Genomic DNA, 24,437 nt, shown 5'->3' on the forward strand with positions numbered 1-24,437 from the left:
TTAAAAACATATTTGAACATGCCTTTGGCTGCTCACTCTGCCAGATAAAATGTCCTCTTTCCGTGAATGACAGGATGGGTAACCTCATTCTGCCCTTGCCCCAAATAGTTTTTATAATCTCCCTTCCTGCCCACACACAGTCAAATTCCCAAATCAGATTGCCTAGTTTACCAGGACTAGGTAGAGCTCACTAATATTCATATAGCCAGGCTTTCATTCCTCAGGAAAATTAGCAACTCTTTAAATCCTCACTCCTGATATGTATCCAAAACCCAACCCAGAAATCTCTGCTCTATTGAAACACATCAAATTCCTTAATTCTCTGGGACCTAAATACTACAAATAGAGTCCAAGTTCATTCTCAATGAATTCATGGGAATCTCTACCAATTCCTGTGTACAGATCATTACCCTGAATTAAAAGGGCCCTCTTTTCCAGAAGCCAGAAATTCTATTTCCTGGGCCTCTGTTTTCCTTATAGGCAATAGGAAAGCCAAACTGGCGTTATCTGGTTCTTTCCCTTTAGTGCCTTTTCCCCTCCACCCTGTCCCAATTTCTCAGCTTCCATTAATAGCCTACAGCTGCAACTCTCCAATTCCCAGAGGCCAGTGAAAGAAATGCCAAACTAGGCACATTCTATTCTAGTCAACCCCCCGTGTTTGATTCTTGCTTTTCTCCATCAAGCTCTTTTTCTTTCACCTGACGTAGTTGTCATCTGTCCCAGTATCACTGCTCAGGCCCTCCAAAGGAGCCCTGTTTTTCTCTTCCTAGCCTGCAGGACACAAAGACATTCACATTATCCACCCTTATGAAAGGCTGATAGGTGAACCCTCAAATTAATCACTCTCTGGAATAAAAGAGATCAGAAAGGCCTCTTCTTCACCCTAAAAGAAAAAAAAAAAAGATAAGCAATTTAATCAATTGGCCAACTGATGATGGAAAGAAACAAGTCATATTTTTACATCACAGCCTACACGGGAATAAATTTCCAATTAAAACTTTGCAAAACACACACACCAAGTTAGATAAAAGTATTTGCAAGATATGCCAAGATAACTTACTTAATAAGGCACTCTTACAGATCAATATGAAAAAAGCCAACACTTCAAAGAAAAATGGAGTGAGCAACTCATAAAATACATATAAATGTCCAATAAGCATGAAAAAAACTCCAGCTGTAATCAAAGAAATAAAAATTAAGTACCATTTTTCCCTTACCAGATTAGCAACAGTAATGAAAAAATTAGCCACTATTAATCAGAGAACTGCGGTTGGCTACAGGAATGTTAGTTGGCTCTTTTCTGGAGGCACCTGGGCAATATTCAATAAAATTTGACTAGCAATGTAGACTAAAGAACAGTACAAATATCATAAACTCTATAAAAGATTTATCACAGCATTGATTATAATGGGGAGAGGAACCTAAATGCCCTTCAGTAGGGACCTGGTTAAATCACGCATACAATGAAACACTGAATTTCATGGAGTCTAAGACGCCACCAATTTTAGGGGACACCTCATTACTTTGCTATGAATAGGGAAAAAATGCAAATTAAACTGTAATATGCCATTGATTGCTATGGTGCACACTTCCCCGCCCCCTCCACATTTTAACATGCCTGAAATTGGGATGCATCTTAGAATTGATGCAAAGCATACTATGCAGCCTTTTAAAAACCATAAGAATGTTTGACATGGAAGTGGTTAAAATGGCTGAATAGAATCATCTCACTTTTATAAAGCAATGCAAAAAAAATCTAAATATACACCAAAATGCTAACAGTGACTACATCCAGCCACAGGTTTTTAAATTACTTTTGCATTCTTTTCATCACAAAGGCTTATTACTCTCAGAAGTGGGGAGTCAATGAAATATAAAATATTACCAATTTCTTTCCAAAGACCTGAGACAGTGGGTCCTAAAGACAGACACTAACCACTTTCTTTATGGCCCACGTCTCTTTCATCCTCCACCTCCTCTGTCTGGCACTTCCACCCTTAATACTCCTGTCAGAGGGTAGAAAAGACAAAGTAGCTTCCACACTAGGTGAGGGGGGGTGGGGATGTTAGAGTAATAACTGAAGCATGGGATCTTTGAAATACAAAGTTTATATAAAAAGCCAAATTTTGCCTTATTCCCATTCTAACAGGAATTGTTAATAATGATCAATGACCTCTAACACAGTACTTAATACATGCAGTTTTTAAGGGGTGTAAGGCGGTTCTCACCATGACTGGTTTAAGGTAGGTGTTATCTCCACTTTAGAGATGAGGAAACTGTGATACAAGTAACTTAACCAAAGTCACACAATTAGTACCTGATACCAGTCTGGTTTTAGAGCATAATTTTCAACTACTTTCTTTTCTGTGCAAGTGACTGCACAAAAAATTTGTATCGATTGGGGTTCCGACTGTAGTTGACTGTAACTGTGATTCCATAAAAATCTTTGAAGCTGTTACTAGGTAACCAAAACCTGGCATCTCTGTACTTCTAAAGTTCTAGAGCCTTCTTGGTTCTTGAGAAATCTACCCAAAAAGCATATGACACCAGGACAAATCTGGCACTCCTGAATTTGCTAACTTATCTACCCAACTAATCCAAATCCTACAATACAAGGCACACTGTGTAGGCCACAGAAGGGAAATAACACTCCAGAGAAAGTCCATTATTTTAAGGAAATTGGTAAGTATTTAAAACTATGAATCAAAACATTATGCCTTTCAAACAGAAAAGTAACCAGAGCAGTGTGTTCTCTCTTTTAATTAAAATAACTATAACCCCATCCAACTTACCTGATTTTTTCCAAACATGGCTATTTCTTAAGTAAAAAGGAAGTAGGGCTGCATTTGACTCAATTGTGTTGCTTGTATGAATTGCTGAAACATAAATGCCTTTCCTTCATTCTATGGTAATTAGCTCCACATTTTGTTAATGGTCCTTTCTTTTATTTACAAGTGGCAAAACCATTCTTAATTTGGCTCCGAGATTTCAATTGTATCTCCAAGAAACATACAAACCTATTATGTGCTACCTTGGGGTTCCTTTACATCAATTCTGGCCACTTTTCAATTTCCGCAACTGTAAGGAATTCTTCCACAAGAGACCCGGGCCTTGCCTAGGCAAGAGAATGTCAGGTGAGGCCCATAATACCTTCCCTTTTCCAATTTCAGATATTTTGCTACCCATAGGTAATTGGACCCAATGAAATACTATAAAAGCTGTTATGAGATTCTCACAGAGACTAAATTGTTTTCAAAGGCCCTGAATTTTCACCAGAAAGGTAGAACACCCACAAGCCGAACATTTTCACTAGTTCAGAAAACTGCAAAAACATTCTTCTGAAATTGGATAAAAATTGTAACAAAACACACTTGTTCCTTTAGGAAACAAAATCTAATTCACTTACTAAAATGTCAACTATGTATCTCCCTGCACATTAGCTGAGAATGTAGCCTGTGTTAACTAGAGGGTTTTTCCTGTGCTATCCAAAGCAAAGAGCCTGGAGACCCTCATCCCTAGCCAAAAAAATCTCTCAAGGTGAAAATAGGATGTCACAAGAGTTCATTTAGAAGCAGAAATCTTACTCTCCCCCATCACAAAGGGGGTTTGAAGACCATTTGCCTTTTCACAATACTGTAGAAAATACTAGTTTTCTAAGTTTTCTCTCTTTTCACTCCAACAACTGCATATGACTGGATTCCTTTGCATACCTATGAACACTCCCTTTAGACTCCCTCTGGTCTATGGCAGGATAGCTTTCAGAGCAGTTGTATAGATGGTTTTTAAAAGAAAAAAAAAAAAAACCACTTTCGACGTGCTTAAAATAGATAAAATAACTAGAAAGGATAATTCAGTCAGTAATTTCTCCAGCTACAGATACTCCTCAAACTTTTTCCTCTAAAAATCTGCAGTTATTTTTGAAGTTTAATAACTCTTAAGTAGCAAGAAACTGATATCCTGAAAAAAAGGTGGGGGGGGACATCCATGCTTTGCTGTAATTGAGGTGCTGGTTATTTAAGTTCTTCAAGTAAATATTTTCACCTGGCATTATACAGCCTCCAAAGCACTTCTCTATTTCTGTCAACGTGACTTCCAGCTCTACCATTTGACTCAAAATGCGGGCCTGAGTGGGGGTGGGCCAATCCAACTGTTCAACATTAAACACTTTTCATCTACTGGATTTTGTCGATACAGTGCCAAAGTGCCACTCAATCTTCAAGGGATACTGTTATGAACAAAACACAGTGGTCTGAAGCACACACAATATACGTGGCTGGGTATGCTGATTCTCTTCGTATAATTAGTGACCAATGAACACCTGTATTAAAAGTAGTTTTATCCAATCCAGTCTTCCATGGCATATTTAAGAAGCTACTACAACTGTAGCACCTAAGTGAAGCCTTGATAAACAAGTACACAAGATCAAGCTGAAACCAAATTATCTGTAGTTTTTAGGAAAAGGTCTTCCTCTTTTACTGGGAAAAAAAAATGTGGAAGCTTCACTGGAAATTCAGAATTTCCACAGAAAAGACAAACCACTGTATCTCTAAACAGAAAGGTTATCTGTGTTTAGTTCATTTTGCCAGTCATGTAAGCCTAAACATTTTCAGCTATGAAATAGTGTTGGGGGGGTGGGGAGGAATCTACCATCTTCGTTGATGTGTTTAGTCAACCCCTGGCAGCCTGAGCACTTTGACAAAATGTCTAAACATGTGCTCATCTAACTTTTGTCAGTATGGCTGCCAAACAAAGCAACATTTCACTATAGATTATTACACCCAAGATGTGAAACAACGAATTCAACATGTAAAAGTTCCCATAATTTCTGACATTACTCATCAGCTAATAAAAAACTTGAGATCCAATCTGACAAAATTCTGGGCAATGTCAAGAACCAAGTTCAACTGGATCACTTTACACAAAATCTCCATTCTAGGTAGATGAAAACCTGTGCCATTTCTTCAAATTGAAGCTCTTTTTAGGTCCTAAAATCTGTAAGAGAAATCAGCAACAATTGCAATTAAGGTGAGAGTGTAAACTATATACAGTGTATATTATACTATATATTGTATATAGTGTAAACAATACTGTCCAAACTACTTCCCAAATAACTTCTCAGTTCTCCAAATAACAAAATCCTAAATATTCACTAGCCCTTTGCTTTTCACATTTCCATACCAGTAACACTAAAGCAGCTATTTAAGGAATAAAGCCACGGCAAGATCAGTTCAGAGCAATTCTCATCACTTTAGGTACTGTCTGTAAATAGTTTTTAAAAATCCATAATGAACCAGAATTGTCAGATTAGTTATCAGCAAGTATCTCTTTTATGTTTTCCAAGCACAAGACTTAGAATACACATTCAAGTGCACCAGAACTGTCATACCCTCCCCAATGGGCAACAAAAGGGACAAATGTTACTGATTTAACACTACCTATGTAATTAACATCTCCAACAAAAACATAATTTGGTAAATTATTTTCTAACTTGAATAGGCCGTTTCTTACCTTTTCTTTCCTTCCATTTCAAAGCGAACTGACTTCCAGTTATTTTGTAAGACAGAAGCAAACAACTGACTCCCAGTTATTTAAGACAGAAGTAATGGCACAAAAGCTAGATTCTGCCCAGATAACCTCCTGATTTACGCTGAGAAATGCAGTCCTCAGAAGCCATTAATTCCCGCCCCAGTCAACCTATGGAGTTAGACATTGGTTTTCTTACCTATACAAAATATTCATAAGTCTCATCTTACAGAAAAGTCAAAATTAGCACAACAGAAGGATCTTAGCACTAAGTGCCACTAAATGTGAAAAACTATAATCAGGCACTAAATATACTATTTTAGCAAATTTATACTTTCCTTAACAGCTTTCAGAATTTGCAAGCTAAACAATTTTTTAAATAACAAGATTTTCTTTACTAAGAAGCTATCAAGTATCCTGCCCTTATTCTGATTAGAGGTAAGGGGTAAAAAAAAATTTTTTTAAATACTTCTAATTTCACAACTTCCCAGGAGGTAGGGTGATTTAATCTGTACCTGGAAGTAAACTTTTTTTTTTTTTTTAAGAATTTATATGTTGACCTGAGAGTGATGGCTTAGATCAGGGGTCAGCAAACATTTTCTGTAAAGGACCAGATGTTTTAAGCTTTGTGGGCTACACACATCTTTGTAGAATAATTTTTAATCCTTTTAAAATGCAGAAGCCATTCTTAGCTCAGGAGCCATACAAAAACAGGCGACATGCTGAAATCTGTTGACCCCTGGCTTTGACACAGCACTTATTTAAATGATACTCATTACTCATTTCCAATGTAGTAATGATTTCAATAATTTATATCCTAATCTCCTTCTGAAATTAAGCTTATCCTTTAGGTTACCTTTCCCTATATTACTGATCTAATGAATTCCTCTCAGCTTGACTTATTTCAATCACTTCTCCATATTTGTCTAACTTCGATCAAGTAAGATTCTGAAGCTGAGAGAACATGTCATAGGTAAACCCAGGCTGAGCAAAAAATCATTGAGCCCAAATTTCTGAAAGCTGCCACTTAACATACAGCTCAATGATAAAACCTGAAAGTTTTACAATGTTTACAGATTATCTCACTAATTACTAGATCTGAAAATTTGACTAGGGATTTTACTGCCTTGTTACTACTGTAAAGCATTCTAGTCATCATGTTCTGGGCTTTCACCAGTGAACCTGGAGATCTGGCTTGTAAGTGTTCCGACTCCCTAAACATTTATTTACACGTTAATCTCAGCAGAATTACAAATGTCTGCGTTAGAATCTATTTTCTAAGCCTTTATTTACTTTCTTTACAAAGCAGAACTACAGGCATCTGAGAGCCTGAAAATTTGCTTTACCAATCACTTCAACGTTGGGATACAGATGTCCATTAGTATACCTGATATGATCTTACCTTAAAGTCAAAATCATTCCGGTTCTAGTAGCTCCACAATTCTAAGTTTTTTTTAGCCCTTTACTATTTGTTGGTTCTTTCCATATAATGTTAGTGCTCTTAAAGATATATTTTAAAAATCCAATATACCGTATTCAGACTTTCTATGCAACTCCCTAACAGCATAACAAAATTTTTCTATTTCAGGACAACCATCTATAGCAATTCGAAAAATAACACAATCAAAATGAATACTTAATATTCTCCCTCCACACCCACACCAACAAGCCCCAAATGTATTTACGACTCGAGATATGTCCTGCCTCCACTTTTTAAATAAAATTGAGTAAACTTAGACATATAGTGCCTAGCAACACATTTTAAAATTTTTCATAACTCCGCACAGGTCTCAAAACATTATAAAAAAAGAGACCTTATCCCAATCATCAATGCAAACTGGAAACATGTTAATAAAAAATATAAGCTCTGGCATTATTTCCATTTAAAAGCATCAAAAGTTCATTAGAACATTCTATCAGCCACCAAAAAACAAACCCCCTGACATTCAGTATCGTTAACCTTCACACTCAAAAACATGGTTTGCTAAAAAGAAATGCCAATTGTCTTGTCAGTCCTTGAAATTCATTTTACAAGAACTTTCTTATAATAATTAAAATAGGTATCCGTCCCAAATGTTGACAGCCTAGTTTAATAAACACCCCACATAAACAAAACCTAAGTTTAAGGAGGAAAAATGAAATATGAGCATTACCCTTGGGGGTGCACACATAGGTCAGAAAACACATGACGATAAATGGGCTCCTATTGATTGTTTTTATGACTTTTAAGAAGTGAGCATGAAAATAAAATCTTTATTTTCAGTTATTACCCACCAATAAGAGAAAGTTAGGTTCACAGTTTTAGCTCTTGACACAAAGTGAACTAGGAGGCAAATTTACATCCATCAGATACAACTAATGGACCAACTTTTAAAATCCAGGCTATCTTGAAAGCTTGCAACATACCAGATATTGCTGTGTATTCTCTAGTGACAGAATGCCAGCAATGGCTGACAATGAGTAGAACTTGTGATGGGTTTTTAATAGCAGTGTTTTTTTATATGTTGCTAGAAATCAGGAGGTTTATAACACATTCATGTCCAGAAATGAGTTAAGATACTTCAAAGTCTAAACACACTTATGTATGAGTGTGTTTAGGAGTGTGTATGTTGCAATCTCAAGAGGGGTAATAGTCCATATGGACTAAATTAATACTTGCCTCTGGGTAGCAGGTATGTTTGTAAATATAAAATTATGTTAAACATTAGCACCAGTGCAGAACATGCTCAGCATCATAAGATCCAAAACACCAGCACAAGTTTATCCATCATTAAAAAAACACAATTACCTCCTTCCTAAGATGTCAAACTAGTAGGTAACTAGGTTAATAAATCTAATCCCAATGAACAACTCTTGTACTGTACAATTTCTCATTTAGAAGTATAGGGGAGAACTAATCAGCTAAACAGACATTTTATGATTTAAAGTCTTAAATCATAAAGTATTTTAAAAATTGGACATTACCATACATAGATAGAAAATTACTAATAATAGTGACAAAAAGATCTTCAAAACTGTAAATAAAACCCCTTTCCTGTTTATCAATAAATGTTGCAGAACACTTAAAAAAAAAAGATCCTAGAAAGCCTGTTTATTGATTATTCTCTCCATGTATGTTTTAGTCAGTGGTGATGCTCTCGATCAAGAAATCCATTATTAACCTAATTTTCTAACGGAGGAAGAGGTAAAAGATACTTATCACCTTCTGTGGAATCTATCAACTTAAGACCAAAATGAATAGCAATAGAGGAAATTCAGAAACAGTAAAATTTTTGGTTTGTATTTCATGGATGGTGCTGCTGTTCCAACCTTATAAAGTAAAGCTGTCTGCTTTCCAAATTCCAAAAATTAACATACCCCCCCTTACCATACTAACCAGTGCCCTTTGGTTTCTTTAGAACAAGGGTTGAAGGGTTGATTATGGATGTACAATTTTGATTTGGGACCTTTCACACATACAAATCATACTGAGCAGCCACTTACTTTACAGAGCAGTTTAAATATTACGCATTAGCCAAATTAACTTGTTCCACCCACCCTATTGGAGGAGGAAAAACCCAACACCCATAAAACTACTTCACTTGACAGTATGTGTCTATCAACAATAAGTAGCTTAAACAACTTTCACCAGTAAGGTGTCTAGATTGGTTTTTAAAACGGGAAAGTGACATATTTTAAAAGTAAATGTAATTGAAATTGTGAATCAATTATAAATTGAACCTAATGAACCATGCAGGAGCAAGGGTTAATAAATCAATGTGCTTTGAATTTGTTCAAGTACTGATATTTCTGTATATAAAGATTTAGCATATATAACAGCTATCATGAGAAGTGAAAAAAGACCTTATCCCCAGAAATGAAAATATTAAAACTAAGTTAAAATACATAAAGTAGTTAGTATTCCACACAGCATAAAATTTGACAATCAAAGTTTACATGTCCCAGTTGACCATGTGTGAAAATGCAAAGCAGGTATTAAAACTGCTATTATGTCCAATATTTAAAACCAGTTTGTAATAGGGGGAACATCTAAATCCTTAATTAAAAAACACAAATGAAGTGAAAGCTTTAAACTGGTACACACTGTTCACACCTATATTTCAAGTTTGGAAATGCATATTTGCAAGCAGCAATACAAAAGTATTCATGAAGAATGCATAATCTCTGAAAATTATGAAAACATCCCCGCTACCAATACATTTCCTAAATACAAAACTGACTACCATATTGTTACTTCTGTGTAGCAGGAGAAGTTCATTTTCAAAACAGATAAAATTCAGTCTTTAGGTGTGAATGGTATGAATGACAGTCTTTTTTTTTTTTTTTTTTTTTTTAAATTTCTTAGTCGTTTGGGATCCTTAAGCATGCAAGCCTCAAAGAGGAGGGTCCACAAGGAACCAGGGTTGTCTTATGGCATCCAGTTAAGCCAGAGCTGGGAATGCCTCTGGGTCATCCACATCAGGAGCAGAAGCACTTGACTGAAAAAGAAACAGAAGCAAAATTAAAGATTTTCAAATCTTATTAATATATTTCCAGTGTCTACATTTAGACACAGAATTCTAAAAAAAACTTAGTTTTATTACAATAAGTAAAATATGTCAAAGCTTTTACTTTTGAAAGGCAAAATTATGGATCAGAATAGGACTACAGTGGGGGAGAGATTGGGATTGACATATATACACTACTACATATAAAATAGATAACTAATAAGGACCTACTGTATAGCACAGGAAACTCTACTCAATACTCTGTAATGACCTACATGGGAAAAGAATCTAAAAATTAGTGGATATATGTATATGTATAACTGATTCACTTTGCTGTACACCAGAAGCACAACACTGTAAACCAACTATACGCCAATTAAAAAATAATAATAATCATAGGACTACAAATATTTGCAATGAGCCTTGTCCTGAATTTCTATCAAGATCTCAGAAAACTCCCTAGTAACAGCACGGGTTATTTCTCTAATAAATCACACAAGTAGATTCACACAAGGTATGTATATGGATTCTTACTTTGTTGTTCAGTATCCTTTTATTTTCCCCACTTGCTAAATAAGAATGGCATCAATGTGAAAGCAGGCTAAGAAACCAATTACAGTTATTTAAGCAGCACATTCTTGGCTATTTACAGTCAAAATACAAATTTTTACAAAACAAAAAAGTATTGAAAAGATCCATATACACAATGCCTTTAAAAAAGAACCCATGTCACAGAGAAAGAAATAAAAACAAAATATCACTACATTGTTATGGGTGACCATAAAATCTAGGATATTAAGTTACTACTATAATCAAACATTGGCAAACTCAATCAAGCAGATGGGTCCCCCAATTTGCCTATCAGGTGTTGAGAATTCAGGAGGACATTATGATTGTTTCCTAGGTAGACCGTAAGAGACAATAAACTAACCCAAGTTATCTCTAATACTTTAGTAATATCTAGTCATTAAAACCATGGACTTTGGCATCTGACAGATCATTTCAAATCTACCAATTACTAGGGCTTCTATCAAAATATTTCAGAAGAATTTGTTTTTTGTCACACTTAGTGCAAGGCAATGGAGATTACAGAAAATAGGACACAAATGAATCCCAACTTACAGAACAGCTCTCATGAACAAAAAACAATCAGTCAATGCCACAAAATTATACAAAGGACACAAAGGTTTTATTAAGCTGAGCTCTAAAAAGCAGTGAAGATTTGTCAAGGCAAAGTAAGTATTTGGCATTTCAGGCAGACCTTACCAAAGGCCAAGAATTACCTTGGTTCCCTTCACTTGAATTTCATCTTCTGTAAAATGGTGGGGTTTTTGTTTGTTTGTTTTTGTTTTTTTAGCACAGTACCATGACTGGCACCAGATAAGTACTCGATGAAGGGTGGTAAACTTAACTACTGGCAGCACTATTCAGTCATGTAAGTGCTTTAAACAAGAAATATAACCTAGGGCTTCCCTCGTGGCGCAGTGGTTGAGAATCTGCCTGCCAATGCAGGGAACACGGGTTCGAGCCCTGGTCTGGGAAGATCCCACATGCCGCGGAGCAGCTGGGCCCGTAGCCACAACTACTGAGCCTGCGCGTCTGGAGCCTGTGCTCCGCAACAAGAGAGGCTGCGATAGTGAGAGGCCCGCACACCGTGATGAAGAGTGGCCCCCGCTCGCCGCAACTAGAGAAAGCCCTCGCACAGAAACGAAGACCCAACACAGCCAAAAATAAATAAATAAATTTATATATATAAAAAAAATATATAACCTAAAATGCAGTTTCTTAAAGGCATGCATGTCAACCTTTTTCTTCTTCGACTTATGTCCCCAAAAGGACCTAGGGCAGTGATTTGTGGAAAGAGGTCCTCGAATTACTTAAAAGGGTAAAAGAAGCCTTAAAATTACCTTGTCAGTCCTGATGCCACGGTTTGGACGTCCACCACGCCCACGGCCACCTCGTCCTCCCCTGCCACCACGTCCTGGGCGGCCAAGGTCTCCAAAATTGATCTCCAGCTGAGATGTTATATCATTTGCTGGCTTCCGGAAATGGTGATCCATAACCGAGTCTTCAGCATGAGCCTAAAAATTTAAGTGAAAGCCACTGGGTGATTAATAGGAAAGTAATGTTGCACACTTCTAAATAATGAGTTTTCTCCTAAAAAGACCAAAAATGCAACCTGCACTTTGTGTGAAAAAATATAGTAACACCTCTACAGGTAATAAGTAAGCTTTGGGATCAGCTACAGTAATCTAGGAGGAATAACTCCTTTCACATTTCTCTATTTCATATTCCCTTAACTTTAAATTATAGATGATATTAGCAAGTCTTGATTAGAGATATAATCACAACTATTCAAGTGGCTGGGCCCCATCTCAAACCTATTGAATCATCATCTTTAGCAGTGAAGTATGAATAAGTACATTTAAAATATGCCCTGCAGATTAGCATTCCAATGTGAACCTCTGAGGAAGACTTGGATAGATGGTATATATTTCTATTAGAGATATTACTGAATATATAAGTTTTAAAGAGAACTTTTGCTCTATACTCTTCCAACTATGACTTGGGAAAGAAATTATATATAAACTTCTCAAAATGCTTTTCTGTTCATATTTAACTATGTGTTCTTCCATATAAATTGGAGAACTACAAATTCAAGTGAAACACAACATTACGTAAGAAAGGAACCTTGAAAAGCTGTGCACAAATAAAACCATGCCTTAAATTTACCACAGGAACCTTCTTAAAAATGAAGTCATATTTGTGAAACCCAGATCCTAAGCTACATAATGGACTCTGCAAAAAAAGGCCAGAGAATTTTACACTGCTTTATCTCTGATCTCTTTTGTATGCTTGGGGTGAATGGGTTTTAATCTTCTAGTTAGAAACTTCTTATACTAATTTGAAGTATGTTTTAATTTTTCTAAATACATGTATAATCCTCTTTTCTGAAGGGATATTTCACTCTTTCTAAATGGCTTATAATATTACAACTGTTAATAATTACCTTTTAAAGTACAAATAAAATTTGTATTTGTACACAGATTTTCATTCCTTTAATCATCCAATATCCAAATTAAATGTCATCACTTTATGTCTTCCTTTAGGTTAAATTTAAAGGCAATAGAAGATTCTTTTTAAAATATTAATTATAAAGGAGCATAAAACACAAATGCAAACCCACAAAATCACTAGCAAATTAAAGTCAATGATATATACTAAGTCTCTGATTTTAAACGTTAGCTATTGCAAAGCAATGATATCAATTTATCAATTAAAAGCATTTATAGATTTCCAGAGCACAGAAGCAAAAAAACTTAAGTTGATATACTACTGAAAACATCTTGAAGGTTTTACTATAATAATAAAGAGGAAGTCTGGATGTTCAGGTTACATCCCCAACCTTCAAGTTAACTAGTAGGATAAATTTCCAAAGTTTTTTTTTCTAGAGCACTGTATGACAATGAGGAAATAAGAGCTCTGGTCTCAGCTGTCAATAATTCAGTCCTCCATTTCTCAGTTTCTTTCTTTCCCTAACTACTTCATATTTGCTGTGAAGATGAAGGTAAGTAAAAGAGAAAGAGTACTTAAAGCATTGTATACAACAAACTTGAAGACCTATCATACCGATCTTCCTCAAATTACAATGGTGTTGCATCCTGATAAAGCCTGAATATCTTTAAGTCCAAAATACATTTAATACACCTAACTTACCAAACATCACGGCTTGGCCTACCCTACCTTAAATGTGCTCAGGACATTTACATTAGCCTACAGTTGAGCAAAATCATCTAACACAAAACCACAAAGCCTATTTTATAATAAACTGTTAAATATCTCACATAATTTATTAAATGCAGTATTGAAAGTGAAAAACAGAATGGTTTTTAGTGTATCAGTTGTTTACCCTCATGATCAGGAGGCTGACTGGGAACTGCAGCTCGCTGCCGCTGCCCAGCATCACAAAAGAGTAGCGAGTACTGCATATTCAGCCTGGGAGATCAAAATTCAAAACCTGAAGTATGGTTTCTACTATATGTGTATTGTTTTCACACCATTTTAAAATCAAAAAACCAAAAAGTTCTAAGTTGGGGTCAATCTGTATTCAAATGATGAGGCCATATGCCAGTAAGGCTGGATTTCATGTACACACATCACAAAGGCAGCATAACTATAAGGGTCCAAACATATAAAAGTGGCTTGATAATGAAAATGTCCTGATTTCAAGGTTATTCATCACTAATTTCACATTTTATAATTTTCTAAAATTTCTAATTATATACATCACCTTGTGTAATAGTTATTTCTTAAAAGCTCAATATAAAATAATACTTAAAGCTGTGACACCTAACCTGATGTCTAAAAAATGCATGAAGAGGCTTCAGGGTATTAATGATAATAATGATACAATATATCAAAACATTTTATATCTATGTGTCCTATTCTGGAGAAAAGTTCCGTCGGGACCCCAAAAAGGTCATGAATAATTGTCTCAAAGGTGCCAAAGTAAATCTCTTTCACATTAACCTAAACAGTTTAATAATTAGTTCAAATGAACAGTCTCCCCAAAGTGAACTTTCATGGTTCTTTAAATAAAGAATTCTGTTTTACACAGATACACAAAACAACTTTGTCTGCAAGAATTACAAAAAAATAACCAAAAGCATTCTAATGAAGATGTTTTTTCTTCCCTACAGAAACTGACACTTAAGATAATATCCTCATTTATACTACCTTCATGAAGTCAATGTTTAAAAAATCATCTCCAAACCTCTATTTTATTTAAAAATATTTCCAAGTTTGTTTCACAGCTATTTTCTTGTTTAGAAATTTAAAATGTGGATTTTTTTGAATCTTTTTATTACAGGTTGCCTTCATAACATTTCAATTTAACTTTGTGACTAAAATCTCATACTTACACAAACCCTAAAAGGATACAGCAGTGGGATTTTCCTCTAAGAATGTGCCCCAAGGCTTAAATAGAAGCTACCAAACCAAAAGTCACACACGTTTTTCTCAAATATTTTCATTAGTTTCCTTGTTTCCTAAGGAAAGGAAACTCATAAATTAATTCTCTGGTCTTTACAAGACATCACTCCTCAGGTAAAGAAGGATAATACCATTTACTAAAGATTCCTGGATATTATATATGGCATACGCAGACAGTTTCCCACATAAAAATGCCAACCGCCTAACCTAATACAAGTCTTAATGACTCCCAGTTAGGTAAGATTTTAAAAAATATTACACAAATTTGAAAGAATAATTTCTTAGACTATATGATAATGCAGTTTATTTTCCTCTTGGGGCAATTTATCTGCCTCAAATAATCCTATGTAAAACTTTTCTTTTTTATAAACAGATTACCCACGTGAAATTTTAACACAAAAATTGTAAATGCAATTCAAGACATCTGAACGTTTTCAAACACGACAAAACTTCATTTTACCTCTTCACTCTTTGACTTATGAAGAACAAATCCCTTCTTCCACTGCCCATCAGCACCTTCATTTGGTTTTCGGATATTAAATTCTACTTTTGCCCGGTCCTTATTTTGAATAGCCTTCCACTCATCCAAAGTCATTTCTTTTGGGCCTTCTTCCTTTACTTCTTCAACTTCATTCTCCCTGTGTGAAAACGTTTAAGTTTTACACGTGGTAAGGGGGCTTATAAAATCATATAACTTACAATTATAAGTAAGGAAGTTAATCTTGGCTGGTTGGTAGTCTTCTAGATTACCCAAGGACAGGAGAATCACAGTTTTCTTTGTAACCCAGTGGCTAACATGTGACTTGGCAGAGACCAGGAATCCAATGTTTGTTGAATTAGTGAAAGCGTGGATAACTAAGGAACATACAATTCATCTTCATAAACTCTTAAATGATCATCTATCAGTAACACAATCTTGAATAGGCTATATCAAACCTAGAACACATTTTTTAAAACCATACTACTGTTTTTAAAACTTACACTATGTGATTAAAATCGTTGACCTAACTTCTCCTAAAACACATTTTTTAATTTCTATAATTTTCCACAATACATAATTTATAACATATATGAAGGTAATCATCTAGGACATCCATAAGCAACCAAGTTTCATATTCTAGAATATAAAAGAACTGTTCCCCTATCCTTTATTTAACACTTAAGGCAAATCTCTAATTTCTAAAAATCCTAACTTTATATACTCCAACTTTCAAACCAATCGGTATATGAAAAGGGGACTACAGTTTCACTAGTGATGGAACTTTCTACAAAATACTGGTTTCAACGCTTAACACCAAATCAGTTATTTCTAAATATAATTCTCAGGCTATAACTATTACATATTATCCCTTTCCCTTTTTACAGAAACAAAGCATAGGTCTAGGAATCCACTATTTAATCTCAATTTCCAATTGTCACCAAACAAGTTGTTTGCTATTTTGGGAGCACTGCTTCTTTCCAAAGATAGCAGGTGATTCAGTTAGCCTTGCTCAAATATCTCCTGTCTGTGCTACTCTCTACTGTTTGACAAATCCCATCTTAAAACTTCCCAGACCAAGCTTACACTGAATTGATGAGATCTAGACTGTAAAGTCCAACCCTGTCAGTTTACAGATCAGAAAACTAAAGACTGAAAAAAGGTCCTAGCTATGCGTAAGCTGTAACACAGCCAAGAAAAGAACTCAGCATACCTTTATCATATCATGAAACCATGACAACTACCTTCAAGGGTTGTTATAAGGATATCAAATGAGACAAAACAGAAGCTCTAGAACTATACATAAGGGAGCTAATCAAATTCAGCCAAAGCTGTGTTTCTTAAATTTACACCTGCACATGCAAGACATAATACTATGTTCAGATTCTCCCCTATTCTGGAGTAAGACTAGAGGCTGCTCTAATGTCATCATCATGGTCTTTAGACCCAATACCCCCAATTTTAGTCCTGGGAACTGAGCTAAGGATTTGCTTCCAATACCCTATCAATAACATCCTTTCCTTCTGGTAAACAGTTATAATCTTGTCAGATTACTCTTAAAGTGAGTTAAACATGAACTCTTCATTAAGGGAACAACATTTATGTTGAGCTTTGTAAAGTACTTAATGTTACATAAGGTTCATCTATCTCACCTATCACAATTTCATTGTTTACCACACAAAATTAAGACTCCATAGTTTCGTATAAATGAATTTATATTACCAAGTTCAACACATCACTTAACACCATGTATTTTTATCTACTCTCTCCAACAGTAAATTCATTATTATTCCTTATTCAAACAAATCCACAAAATATGATTTTCCAATCATTAATAATGGTTCACTGTAAGAACAATTCTTTCTGGAGAAAAAGAAAAGTTTAGAAAAGCATCGCCTCCCTAAATGATTTGAATATGCCCTGGTTAAGAATTACTGACCTAAATAATCTGTAATGCAAGACTTTAAACCACATACTGAAAGAAATGCCTGGCATATAACTTTTGCTTGTATTGACGGAAACCAGAGGAAGGCATTAAATTATTTCTACTAGCATAACCTGAGTCTTTAAAACTCTCCCACACCCTTGAACAAAAAATTTCAAAACTGTCTTCTAGTGAACTGATAACATATTCTGGTGCTTGCTCTCCTCACACATTTTAAAACAAGCCAATAATGCTATGTTCCAAATTCTATGTTGATGGAAAAAAAAAACTTCAAGGAGATGGAGGAACTAATTTTAAAATGGTCATGTTTTCTCGTTTTAAACTGTATTAGAATAAAATCTGTACAGTTACATAGAGTCCAAAGTACTTTGAACTATGAGTTCCAAATATTTCTCAGGTTAAAACGGCTATTTTTGTGCTTAGGGTTAACAGGATTTACTGAAATACATATCTTTCGTATCTTTTTAAGATAACAATGGTAACTTCAAATAGAAATAACCATTTCTATTTGTCAAACCTTTAGAGACTAACATATACATTTGTAAAGCACTCCTCTAAATACTATTTGAGGGAATGGAGTACAATAAAGTCTCTCCTGTTAAAAAGCAAATAAATAACAGCATTAAGCCTATAGGTTGTTTTCTTGTTAAACCCCAAACATTTCAACGCTCGAGCATTACTGCTACTGTACACACAAATCACTTACTTATTTTCAGTGTCCGCAACTGGATGTTCTTCACCTTCAGGTGTTTCCTCAGTCACATTTGATTGCTCCAAGTCACTGCAATTATAAGATATTGGTTTCTGAATGTATTTGGGGGACTCTCTAAGGAAAGAAAGAAAAAAAAAGGCATCTAGGTCCATTTACATGTAGCTGAAAGTCTTCACAGAAATATTTTAAAATTCTCACATTCCCAATGTCTTTTCCTACTAAATTTACTCCCCAGTAGACCACTGAGAGAAAATAATTTAAAAATGTATACTGATCCAAGTTATAGCTCAAGTACATTACTCAAAAAGTAGTATGACAGCAGTTAGTTCTAAAATAAAGCCTTACTGGCTTTTCAAATTTTTGTCATCACCAAAGGGGTCAATAACTAGAATGAGAACTAGTAAATAAGAAACATACAATAACATAATGCCCAAATAACCTCAAAATAGGATTTCAATAAAAGCTATGTATCCATATGAAAAGAAAAATTAATACCACATATTTTTGAAACGTAGAAAAACTGGTCATTTGATACATTATAACCCAAACATATCCAAAAAAGCATTCATTATCTTATAAGGAAGTAGCTCTGAGATAAGAGCATCCATCCGTGTCCCAGGGACAAGTAAAAGTTTAATGGGCAAACCTCTAGTAAGGTATAAGATCAATTTTATTAGAAGTGTTTATTTAAAAAAAACAGAATACCAACGTTAATTCATCTTTGACAGTTCCCCAGTTGTGAGATCCGCTACCTCCACGCTTGTCCTCATGCTTCAGGCCACTGTAATGTGAAAAAGAACTAACAAAACTGAGTTAACATAATACTCTTTAGTTTTAGAAATTCAAATTTTGTTTTATTAAAGAAGTAGCTTCAAATATAAAAGTATAATAAAAACCAATATAAGACTTACGATCTATCGCTTCCACTATGCCTATCAAATTCACGTTTGCCACGAGAATCAAAGCCATCTCCCCGGCCCATTCCTCGTCCACGACCTCCTCGACCTCTTCCAAGACCACCACGGCCTCGGATAGGCCGGTCAATAATCGGTCTATAACAAATAAAAAAATATTATATACTTCTAAGGTTTCTGGTAAAAGGAAGAAGGGAAATTCAAAGGCTCAAAAATGCAGGAACATATTTACTGGCTCATATCCCAAAGGAAATCAAAACTAGGAAACTCCCCAACATAAGAAAATTACTTGGACATTCTCTAAAACTTTACTACTAATGCATATACTTCTTCATTGTTACTCATTTCACATTATAATCGAGTAAAACTGCTATTCACCAATATACATAAAAATTAAAATAAACACATGTAACCTTCATAACTGAAGTGTTTCATTACAAGAAATCTAAGTTTGAATACTGAAAACTGTTACCAAAATGTCCCAAGAATAACAACACACACTTATATGTTTCGCTAGAAAAACTGATAAAATTAACTAGCCACACTGCTTCCTGGCAATTACGCTCAATTTATCTGTGTTAAGATGTGACTCTGTAAACTGACAAAACATGAAGAGATTAAGAAACAATCTTGCCTATCAACTGAAAATTCTCCTCCTTCACCCTTTTCTTCAAGTGGCTTTTCAAATCGTCTTTCACGAGGTGGTCGCCTTTCTGGTCTCCTATCAATTATCTTCCCTTCACCCTGAAGCTGTTGATCAGGTCTTCTTCCAACGCGTCTTATTCCTAAAATGATTTTAAAAAACCCATGTAAGCAAATTATTTTTTGCAACACAAAAAATTTAGGCCTAGACTGTTAAAAGAAAAAAAAAAAACTACTCTCTAAGTCCACTAACTAGCACTTCCCACTGAAAAAGGCTAACGCTGGGCATCTCTAAAGTGTAACAAAGTACTTCAGAAAAATTCCTATTTAAATAAACTTGTTTCAAACTTCCATTCAGTTTGCCAAATAATTTTTTCCCCCAAAGCATTCTCTATAACTGACCTGGAAGTCATTTGGGTAGCCATTATTTCTCTCACTTTTCAAGATGCCAGTCTCTTAATTTAAAATTCTAAATTTAAAGAAATTTTAAGCAAATGATACATTTTGGTTTTACAGATACCAAAAATAACACCATTAGCCATTCATAAATAATAACCAAGCAAACCAACACAATCACCAGGTAAGGACCCTCAAAAAACCCCAGTGAAGACATTATTTTATTTTATATAATCTGGAGGGGGAAAAAAAGAACAACAGAGTAAAAAGACTGATGATTCTATAAAATTACAAAACTGAAAGGAAAACAAACGGCACTTAAGATTACATCTTTGATGGATAACAAGGTCTTACTGTAGAACATGGGGAACTACTGATATATTCACTATCCTGTGATAAACCATAATGGAAAAGAATATATTAGAAAAAAGAATGTATATATGTATAACCGATGAATCACTTCACTGTACAGCAGAAGTTGACACAACATTGTAAATCAACTATACTTCAATAAAAAATAAATTTTAAAAAATTTTCTCTATAGTTGAAAATAGCTATTTAACAGGAAAAAGGTACCATCTTCCTCTCCTGTTGCAGTCTACATACATATATATGTATACATATACATACATACCACACCTAACTTTTAAAACATACTGTTATGCAACCAACAGGAAATAGTCCACTTATTTTATTATTATGGAGATTTTTCTGGTTTGCCTTTTCAAGTATCTTCGTTTCCAAAGAATCTTTAAAAACCACATACACAAAAGGACCCCTTTTAAGCAAGACACAGAAATAGAAACTTGTGACACTAAGTGATGGCTGAAGCATTTACTGATTTCCCCCTTCATTCATTACTTTTTTCCTGTTAATGTCAGAGGCCAAAAAGGCAACCAATATGCGTTACTGGTAGCCTTAAAGATAGTTAAGTAGATTGATAGTTAAATTCATGACTAATATTTTAGGTATGCTCTAATTCCCAAACCACAATTTCTGACAAAGTCAAAAAGCACCTGAGGAATTGTTTTCACAAGAAATTAAGTTGGTTCACTCTGGTTCTTTCTAAGAAAGTGTAACACCACCAGGATGCCCCCAATTGTTCAGCTGCTTGTAGCCAAAGTCAAACGGTAAATGTCAAACTCTTCAGTGAAATTTTAAGGTCCATTCCACATACTCTCAGGACAGACCAGAAATCTTAGATCTTACACCAAGGCATTTAAAAAAAATTTCATCAGAGGTAGTGTATTAGGGTGGAGCTATGGAACCAGTCCTTATAATATCCAAGCCACACACCCAAATGAACAATGGCTTGCTTCCCCACCCCAATATCCAGTATCAGGCTTACAGAATCTAAAACACTTACAAATAAATCCACCCAATGATTGACATTTAAAAATGCAAGTGTCTCTTGATTTTCACTAGATTCCAGGCTTCTAACATTAAAAAAACAAATGAGTAGGTGGTGTCAATTCTCAAGTTCCTCAAATGGGCAAAAGACAAACTACAAAATTCGAAGAATATAAACATCAAACACACATCTAAGGCACGTCTAGGATTGTGCCAGGACCTCTATTCAAAGGCAAGGAACACATGATCAGGTTAACAATCCATCCCACTACAAGAGGCAGGGACTTTGTTTACAGGTCTATCCTTCCCCAATGCCCAGAACTGACTAAGTAGTAAGGCCTCAAAACGATTTTTTTTCATTCAATATTTTTATAAGCTTGTGTTTTATGCAATTTAAGGTTAAGTGTGCTCTGAAATGCTGACCTAAGGAAAATGTTGATAGCTAATAATGGAAGTTTTCCCAAGGAAAGACTACTGAATGTTGAACTCGGTCCTGGCTATAAATTTATGAAATAAATTTTTAACTTTGTAATTTAAAATACCAGGTTCCCGGTAAGAGCTTATTTCAAAAATGGGCTTTATGATCAAAACATATGAGGGGTTTAAACCATGCTTTATGTTTCGAACATTCAAAATGGGTGAACACACTTCAGATTCCATTTTTTCATGTACTTTCTTTGGATTAGTGTGATGCAGGAGGTAAACTTGAGCACAGTTTAAATAATACACAAGCCAGTGTTCCTTAACATAGAAATTAGATTTATTATTGTGCTACAGATTGCTATAAAACTTAGCTGAATGAATATTTAACCTAAACGATGTATATACATGCTTTCTAATACTCCAACTTGTGCTTCCCTCCCCAACCTGTAATTTTAATGCAACTGTTTTATTTACCAGCTAGGTTCTTCACCCCAAGCCTCACAAACCTCTCTGTATTTTCTAAAAGTTCTAAACCAAAACCTAACACAATTGTTTTGATTTTTTTAATTTAAAATAGTTGAATGTTATCAAATTCGACTAAAGCTAATGAGAACTCCTTTCAGAAGCACGTGGCAAAATTTCAATTTTCAACACATAAAGGAAACCTTTAAGCTTCAAAGCTTAAATCCTACACCTACTTACTACGGATCGTGTACACTTTTTCTAATCCCCCACACTGTTTTGCTTTTTCATCCATCACAAAAGACAAACCAGTAACGAGTGAGAGTGCAAAAACCAAGTTCATAACAATCCTGCGAAGTTTACAGTGACCTGGAAGCAACTACTACCCGCCAATGAAATCCTGACCATGCTTCACGCACATGGGGAGAAAAAGCTGCACTCCAAAAGGCTCTGCGGCGGCTAACGCTGTGACAGCCTCGACACTCTCTGCACCACGAGGCCCAGGCCAGGCCACGCCACATGAAACACTGCATGCGGGGGGCCCGGCCGGGGAAAAAGATCGTGACCCGAGGACAAGTTTCAAGATTTCCTGCCATCACCAATCTTCATTCAGAATTCCCGCTTCTGCTCAATCCAAGGTGGCCAAATTTCTCTCCCTCCCAACAGCTTGACGCACTCCAGCAAGTTATTAAGTTTGCAATAGTTGTGCGGGCGAGGGGATAACGATAAAGCACAGGGAGCACGTAAAAGGGCACCTTACTCCACAACATCCGATAGGCTCGAACGTAGGGGGGGGGGGCGTAGGTGGAAACTCCGACCCCCAGCTTTTCTCGGGGGTACCCCACGCCACCCTGGGACAAGACGGCAGGGCAGGAACCTAAAAGACACAACCGCACCTCAGAGCGGCGGGCTGAGAGAGAGCTCTGAGCAGGAAGAAGCCGCGGAGGCCCCACCATCCCGTTAACAACATAACGCTCCGAGAAGGAGCTCCCTTCCCCGAACCTCGGCCCATGCGCTCGCCCGCCAAGGAATCCGGCGGGAAGACAACAGCCTCCCAGGATCCCGATCACGCTCCTCCGCTCAGAACCTGAGGCGGGAAGGGGTGGCTCCAGGATCCTTGCAGGTGGCGGTTTGAACTTGGGGCTACCACGCTCCCAGCACCTTCGCAGAACCTGGCTTTTGTCAGGCGGGGGAAACGCGGGGAAATCGGCGGCCAAGTCTCCCGCGGACCCTCGGAGCCTCAGAAGCCAGTGGTAGCCGCCAGTACCCTCGTTCATTCCCTCCATCCCGGGTCTCCCCCACCTTCCACCACAGCTTTACCTTCTTTCTTAAGCGCCACGGGCGGCTGCGTCTCCTCCTTCTTGTCAACCACGCCGACGTTGGGGGGCAGCGGGTTCTTGCGCTCTTTCTGGGACTCTTTACGCAGCTGTTTGCCCGCCGCGTTGGAGTTTGTCTGGGCTGCGGCCTGAGCTGCGCTCTTGGCCCCAGGGCCCCCAACGCCGCCCCCGCCGGCTTCTTTTTTCTTGTTCTCTGCTGCCTTCAACACCTCGAAGGGGTCCGATTCGTCGTCAAATAACTGGTCGAATCGGTTGGTGACCACGCAGCCGAAGCCTTCCTGTAAGTGCCCAGGCATGATGGTGGCTCGGCGGCGCGTTCCTCCACGGATTGCAGCGGGCCGCGCCGAGCCAAGAGCGCCTGCTTCAGTTCTTCCCACAAGATGGCCGGGCCGAGAGAGGGGGGCCGTCTTCTCTTCCGGCGCCAGGCACACATCCGGGAGCGGCCAGCGCCGCGCGGCACCATGGGGTGTGTAGGCCGCAGTCGCCTCTCCCGAGGCGGCTCCCAGCGTTAGGACTACAATTCCCAGAACACACGGCGCGACAACTCTTCGCGCGCGCCTCAGAGGCGGGACCTCACCGAGGGAGTGGAGCAGCAAGCTGAGGGAGGAGAAGAGCGGTGGTGGGCGGAGTCCTGCCACCTGCTCTCGCCACCCTTAAATTCTCCGGGTCTCGAGCTGCGCTGAAAACAGGAAAACGTGACGGCGTGTTTTGCTCGGGAAAGTTCTGAGCCTTCGGTTTTACGTCCCGCCTCCGGCCCAGGGCTAACTTTCCCCACC

The 24,437-nt window shown here is 36.8% G+C and overlaps 1 protein-coding gene across 4 annotated transcripts; it reads right to left on the bottom strand.

Annotated features, from left to right (window-relative positions):
• Window positions 1-7,756: 7,756 nt before the first annotated feature.
• SERBP1 (SERPINE1 mRNA binding protein 1) lies at window positions 7,757-24,065 on the bottom strand. 4 transcript variants are annotated; one of them, XM_068540081.1, is made up of 8 exons: window positions 23,645-24,065; window positions 19,686-19,836; window positions 19,049-19,189; window positions 18,847-18,918; window positions 18,132-18,206; window positions 15,463-15,640; window positions 11,918-12,091; window positions 7,757-10,001 (listed from the first exon to the last, which is right to left on the bottom strand). In XM_068540081.1, the coding sequence occupies exons 1-8, from the start codon at window positions 23,955-23,957 to the stop codon at window positions 9,945-9,947; spliced, it is 1,161 nt and encodes a 386-aa protein (XP_068396182.1). In that variant the 5' UTR covers window positions 23,958-24,065; the 3' UTR covers window positions 7,757-9,944. The 4 variants fall into 4 exon arrangements, with proteins under 4 accessions (XP_068396182.1, XP_068396179.1, XP_068396180.1 ...); XM_068540078.1 differs by having other exon boundaries at window positions 18,132-18,251; XM_068540079.1 differs by having other exon boundaries at window positions 18,847-18,936.
• Between the last annotated feature and the right edge of the window lie 372 nt (window positions 24,066-24,437).

Source organism: Eschrichtius robustus, chromosome 3 (assembly GCF_028021215.1).
Source record: "Eschrichtius robustus isolate mEscRob2 chromosome 3, mEscRob2.pri, whole genome shotgun sequence".
NCBI lineage: Eukaryota > Metazoa > Chordata > Mammalia > Artiodactyla > Eschrichtiidae > Eschrichtius > Eschrichtius robustus.